Consider the following 7,116-nt stretch of genomic DNA (forward strand, 5'->3'; position numbering starts at 1 on the left):
TTTCTTTTGAAAATATCTGAGACTTCAAGTACACTGCTTAAAGATCAAGGGTTCAGAGACTTTTGCTTAATGGCTGCCTAAATAATTTGCAGGCTGTGACTTGTTTCTACTGTGAAACTTTTGAGATGGAAGCTTCTGCTATGATTGGTCAACAGACCAGTGGGGCCCAAGTAACTTGAATGCCATCTCCAAGAGATCTCTATTTACTTATAGCCCCTGACATCTTACCTGTATTTCCACTAGCCCTGTTCCACCTGTGCTGCAAGGGTTGATACAGTACATGGTGGAGTGCTTCTGTAGTTGCTGTTTTTACGAAAAGCTCCCAAAACATCTACTAGGTAATTTGTCGGGAGGGTAGCTGTGTGGGGTCAGCTTGTCTTGCAACTTGAATACTTAACAGTGACTGTAATTTTGAGTGGTGCTTTGACTACGTGTGTATTTGCTTCCCACCTGCATTTCTCCTTCTTTAAGAGTTAGTTAAGGTTTTAAAAGTAATTTCAAACTTGAAAATGAACTGCGAAGGCACCAGATGCCCCAGCTACGGGCTGAGCAGGAGGGAAGGTGAGGTATCCGCGTGCTAGTACTGTAAAGCTGTACAAGGACATCTTGTGATCTGTAGTGATAAGTCATATGCGTACCCTTGGTGTCAACGTGCATCATTATCTCCATGTTTCCAAGATCTCTGATCATAGATAAAGGCTATTTTTCAATTACCTGATTATATGCAGTGTTTATATTTGTATTTTCTTCCAAATTTAGTAAGATACTGTGTCTCCTAATCCTGCAGGAATGCACTAAAATCCATTTAAAGAGACATTAACAGGTAATTTTTTATTCAGTCTTGTAAGTTAGTTTTGTTTGGCCTGCATCATACTTATTCCTCGGTAAAGTAGAGATACCGGAGCCAATTTTAAACACTGTATTTTAAGTTTTGTCTTACTTCTGGAAATCAATTAGCATGTGTGGATGTCAGAGAAACTGTGGCAGGGAAGTCACTGGTTCTCAGGTGTGTTGCTGTAAAGTTAGCTCAGTGTCTCTATATGGCGCAGCAATCTGTAGCACAGAGATAACCAAAGCTGGTAATAGTGCCTGTGTTGACTTAACAACTACATTTTTGTTGTCATTTTGGAGTTTGTATCAGCTATGTAAAACCCATTACCCCTGTAAGATCATGTTGTTGACAGGAATTGATATAAACTTAGGGGTTTTTTTCTTGTGTCCCTGCACATGCCTTTCCATTACTCTCAGTGGGAATCAATATCAAGCTCATGGGTTTTGGGGAGGAGGTTCTTCCCACTATTCCAAAACCTGTTAAATGTCAACATCAGGGGCTTGTCATTTGGAGTTGTCGTCATTATTCAGAGTTAAGTATTTAAAACATAGTTACTGTTTAACATGCCTCCTATTATTACCAGTGGGGAAAGGAGCAAGAGTCTTTCGTTATCATGATAAAATATAAAAACATCATCTGTCTCCTTTTCAAATACAGAACAAATGTTTATTGAGCACTTCTGCCTTTCTGCATGATTGACAATTTTGCCAACTCCATTTAGGTAACGGACTTAGGTAACTGTTGCTAGGATTTTACATGTTCTTCCTAATCTTTAAAAAGTCCTTTTTATTGTCTATAATTCTGTTGACGATAGACTCAGTGACCTTTGGTGTTTCAAAACTGTTATGTCCTCTTATAAAAATTTCATTCCTGATTTAAGAGCCTCGTTTATTCTCCAAAATTTTCCACCATAAGAGTGGCTTTCCAGTTAGCCCCCTCTACTCTTAGAAGGGAACACAGCAGGGAGAATTGCTGTTGCCAGTGTTATAGCAAAAGGTGCATTTTCCACGTGATTTTATTTTTTTAATATTTTTGTGTATGTCAGTTCCAAGGATAGGCTAACTTTGATGTCATATCTGAAAGCAGAGGGAATACCTTCCTGCTGTAGGTAAACATTAGCAACCAGATAAGGACCTGTCCCTTGCCCTTAGCATTTTTTAAAATTGGGTCTTTCAAAATAACTATGGTTTCACAGAAAGCCTTTTTTGGTGGATATAGTTATTGAATAAATGGTCTTATACTTTTTTAAAAAAAAATTAAAATTCTTAAATCCAAACGAAGTGTTACAAGGTCACAGTAGGAGGAATTTGCTCCTTGGTTTTCTGTTAATACTTTACCTACGATTTTTAACCTTTTTATTTATTAGCCTGGTTTAAGGGCGGAAGAATAGAAGCATATTTTATTACACCTTTTTTATCCCCATATTCCAGATGTTCCAACTTTTTAATTTGATTCAGCTAGCATTGATTTCATTACTTTATTAGCATTTTCCCTAAAACAGAATTGATAGTTACTTGCAGTAGTAATGAATTGTTTGTTTCTGATATTTTGGTAGGTAAGATGCAGCTATTCAGGAAGATCCCAAAGGATACGATGGCACTACTGAAGACAGTGACAGAACCATCTCTTTGTCAAGATTTCAAAGCTATCCTGGACTAACTGATTGAAGTTTATTTCATAATTTTTCCAGGTTTGAAAAGAAATGCTATGTCTTCAGATTACTTTTCTCTGTAGTCTATTTTGGTAGAATGGACCAAAAGCAACTTTACTCAGAAGTTTTCCATGCTTGTTTCTCAGATACCACACAAGGACTTAAAAAGAACAGACAGTTTTGTTAATACCTTCTTGTTTGTGTTTTCCTGTAAATTCACAGGCCATTTGAAGTAACCGACTTGGTTTCGTTCAGTAATTCCCATCTTATTGATGAAGGCATCATTAAACTATGTTCTGTACGAACAGATCTACTTTCTTGTTTCAGTGTGTTTCTGAAGAACTGTTCTTTGATTCTCCATGTTGCAGACTATTTTATAATAAATTGTCTGGTTAATTGCAATAACACGTTCTTGTGTCCAATACCTTTATTTTATAGTAATCTTTAGCATCCTGCCCAGCTGAGTTGTGTCCTGAAAGACAGTTACCTACACAGGGCAAGTGCATTTCATGGCTCTACCTAGCAAGATGTACAGGTTAGAAATTTTATCTGGTTATGTTTAGTGTGTTTTATATATTTTGAATACTTGGTGATATTTTTAATACAGTGATGCAGAGAATGATGGTGGTGCGTTTATACCTACAAAACAGAAGTTCTTGATTAGATAATATATCGAGTTGATTACTCTGCTATTTGCATATCCTGTGCTTTATTTAGGTTTATCTTTGGCTCTGTAATGTTACTGTCTAGCCCTGGTGCTGGCCTGTTGTGCACAGCTGAATTTTGCCCTGTGGCTGCTCTAGTAAACCTGCCCACATGTTTTTTCTCTTTCGGGCTTGTGTGTTGAATTTGAATTGCTCTAATGTAGAGCTATTTTATTAGGATTTTTCTGTCTCTGTTATAGGCTAAATAGCAGCTGTTGGGAGGTTTTCTCAAAGCAGATGGAGGGTATGTTGCTGGAGTTGAAACACAGTGTAGGCAGTGTTACTCAGTAGATGTTGTCAAAGGATTGACAGACCACCACCACACAGGGATTGGTAACACAGCTCCTAGAAGCAGATTTGCAGTATTGCAGTTTGTCCATTAACATCATAACTCAGTTCGAACTGTCAAAATGCACAGAGAGTCAGTCATACAGTTGCTTTTTCTCTCTTTCTATGAAGTGGCACTGTTAAAAATAAAATTAAAAAAAAAAAAGCTGTAGAACAATTGCTGCTACTAGAGTAAAGAGCACATGAAGAACAGTGCAATTGCTCCCCAGCCAGTGGCTTGAACATTTAACACCCCCCCACCCCCGTCCCCTCCAATGTCCTGCAGTGGTACGGGTGTGGAGGAACACTGTCATGGACAACGTTGCCCAAGAGAGGTGTGGTGGTGCGGGAAGCTTTATTTTATTGGATCATGTGGCAGGAAGAGGCAGTGAGATGCTCCCACAAGGGCCTTGGCGGGGATGAGACTTGAGAACTTGGAGAACTTCATACGCTGTGGCTGGAGCTGTTCATACATTTTCACCCTTTACCCAGGCTTGCTTCAGGTGTGCATTCCTTCCTTCCTGCTTCGCTTCCCCTCTCCTGCTGCAGTAGTTTTGAGTGATACAAATTCTGACTCTTTACAGCTTGCTGCACAGGCCTCGTGCATTTTATGTGTCCTGTTGAAGAAGGCTGCACTGGTGGGCAGCAGCAGGGATGAATGCACACTTACTTTGTGCTGGTCATTGTGTTCTGCATGCAGCCCGAAAGGATACCTCGTGAGCCAGGATCCTACAGCACGAATCCATGCAGGGAGGATGGCTCTCTGGGAAGAACAGGGAGCCTTTCTGCAGTGAACAGCTGTCCCAAGGCAGACTTGCAGGGTGTTCAAAAGAGAGTCCTGGATAAGTGGGGTAGATAACTGGAGCAAGAGCTGTGCTGAATTGGTGAGTGTTTCAGAAAGCATTGCAGATAGGTGGGCTTGAGAGGACTAGAAGAAAACATCTCTGCTCCCATCCAAGAGCAAGGTAGTTAGGGATAGATTTGTTTCTAAGCCTTTGAATTTAGATTTTTTCATGTCAACCAAAACATGTTTTATTTTATAAGTTTTAATGTTAAAGACAGCGGTTTTTAATGTCATTCAGCATGCTCCCTTCTAGAAGAGGATGGGGCTGTTTCCACCTTGAGGCTCAGAACAACAGGTCCTGTTTCCAGCTTCTTTATGTGGCTTCCACAGGATGCTCTGACACGGAGAATGGAGGGAACGTAAACTCCACCGATGGCTTGGATTAGCCCATATTTGCTGTGTATCACAATGGATACTGTGATCATATAAACTGCTGATGTGGTCTCAGTTAAAGGTGTAAGTTTTTAAAAATGCATAAAGTGTAATACTTGCAATTCTCTGAGCCAATGTTTGCCTTTCCCCATAACTACTTGCTGAGACGTCAGTTTTAAACAGTAACTGCTGTTTCTGAAGGCTGTTTGTAAACAGATGCAAATACAATTCAGAAATTACAAGAGAAGACTATTTCATTTTAAGACATTTTCCATTTAAGAAGGCAAGTGAAAATAATGCTGAAACTACTGTGTGTTTTAGCAAATGGAAAATTTGGAAATTTAAAGAAGAGCTGGCAGCCTGTACTAGAAACTTGTACTTGCTGCTGTGGCTTAGTACAATTGGAAGAAATACTGTGAGTGTATATGTAAGGAATAGATTAACCATAGCAATGGCATAGATTTGATGCTCTGGAATTGAGATGCCTATACTGTAGGGAAGGTAGAAACATTCCATAAAGCTACTTCTGTAAGGAACTGTTCTAAAAGAAATGCGGTGATAAAATATTTTCTACTTAATTGGTAGGAAGGTAGTACCTTAAGCAGCAACTGCTGACAGGAAACGTGTGGGTGGATTGAATAACTTGAATCTGGAAATATTAAAATAATTAATTGAGGAACTTTCTGAAGCTGTAATGTGGATTTTCAACAATCATTGGAAAGCTGGGAAAATTGCAGAAGATTTGAGGGTTGGGGGGAAGGTTAAGATTATGTCAGTGTTTAGGAGAAGGTAAGTAGAGCAATTGAAAGCTAAGCCACTCGGTGTAACTGCACTGTGCAACGTATGTTGCAAGTGTTGCAAACTACTGTGCAAGTCAGCGCTGGAGACTTTTTATGGGGAGGAAGAGCCATAGGGCTGTTTTTTAGTGTCTCTGTGCAGGGCTGGAAGGGAGGAATTTGACAGAAGCCCCTCTAGAGGAAATCATATCATCTGCATGCATCCATCAAACACATCCTTCTTCCCACTGCTTCTTTTTGGGAGGGGATTATGGACTGTGAATCTCAATTTGAAGTAGGTATCAAATTTTGTAATGTAAGGAACTGCCTGTGTTCCAGAAGGAATATGTTCTTCTCTTGGCAGCTTTATTTATTGTTTTATGATAATTTGGATGCTTCCTTATCTATAGTGCTGTTGCAATGCTCCTTCTGAGGCTTTTTCCTTTAATAGGTATTTGAGCTCCTTGTCTTAGGCTTGTGGATTCTGCTTAAGGCTGAACATCACTGTGCCTGTGTCTGTGTCCTTTACAGACTTACCTTCAAAGAATCTAGGCTGTCCTTACAGCCTGGACAATTCTAGAAAAGTCTTGTCTCTCAGAACGGTATGAGTTCACAGCAGAGTATTATAACAAAGAAGATCTAGTGGGATAGGCAGATAAAAGATTGGGAGGAGAGTGAGCAGAAGTAGAAAGTGCTTAGCTTGTAAGACTTTGACACAGTTTCATGTTTGCATGCGTTTACTCAAGTAAGAAAGTCAGTCATGCTATTCAAGAGAAAAAAATGCCTATAAGATGCTGTGCTTCACGTGAATAGGAAGGGGAGGATGGTAGCACTAATTTTGTTGGGACAAGGCTACAGTTTTGGCACAGGAATTTTAGTTGAGGTCACATCAGAAGTGCCCTGAGAACAGAAAAGCAATGTTCATGCAGGAGTTGCTCAGCGCATTTTCTACATGCCTACTTTGGCCAAACAGTAACTTCAGCTAGTGCGTTTCCCTGCCGTGAGTTGTAGTTACTGGAGCTGAAAATTGTCTTCCCCTTGAGTCCCGTCCCAGGCTGAACTGCATGTACCGTGACCCACGAAGTCTCCTGTGTGGTGAATGGGAAAGGGCAGCTAAACAGTCAAGAAGTCGGTGAGCACTGTGACAGTGACTCAAGAAAGATTATAAAGACTTGAAAGTCTTGTATATGTAGTTTAAGTCTTTTCTCAGCTTCTGTCTGTATTAGTTTGATTTGGTTTTCTTTAAGAACAGATCTCTGACCGAATACTTAAACCTGCTGCATATACTCTGCATATATGATTTTAATGAACATCTAGCTATCTGTAGTCAGAGACATGAATATAGAGCGTACACTTTAGTTAATTAAAAAATCTTATTTGTGTATTTACAGCTTTATATGAACATATGCTCAAAATTGCAATTCTCTTGGATTTTTTTGATTATTCATTCTTTATGGAAGCCATTTTTACTCATAAACTTCCAAATTCAATTTGCAACAGGCAGAGTGGCAATTTAAATCTTCTGTGTCATTGTCAAGAGCCTTTACAGTGCACAGCTGCAGAACATCAAGAAGTTTGCTTGGACCTTTGTGACTTGTGAGGCTTCTGCT

General features: G+C 39.6%; 1 protein-coding gene across 1 annotated transcript in view; it reads left to right on the forward strand.

The window, feature by feature from the left end:
• Window positions 1-2,881, forward strand: part of TERT (telomerase reverse transcriptase) — a 33,094-nt gene extending 30,213 nt beyond the window's left edge. Inside the window, exon 16 of the mRNA XM_054815879.1 lies at window positions 2,388-2,881. Coding sequence (XP_054671854.1) covers window positions 2,388-2,491 — 104 coding nt within the window. The 3' untranslated portion in view covers window positions 2,492-2,881. The remainder of the gene's footprint in view (window positions 1-2,387) is intronic.
• Window positions 2,882-7,116: the final 4,235 nt, after the last annotated feature.

The sequence above is a fragment of the Grus americana genome, chromosome 2 (assembly GCF_028858705.1).
Source record: "Grus americana isolate bGruAme1 chromosome 2, bGruAme1.mat, whole genome shotgun sequence".
Classification (NCBI taxonomy): Eukaryota; Metazoa; Chordata; class Aves; order Gruiformes; family Gruidae; genus Grus; species Grus americana.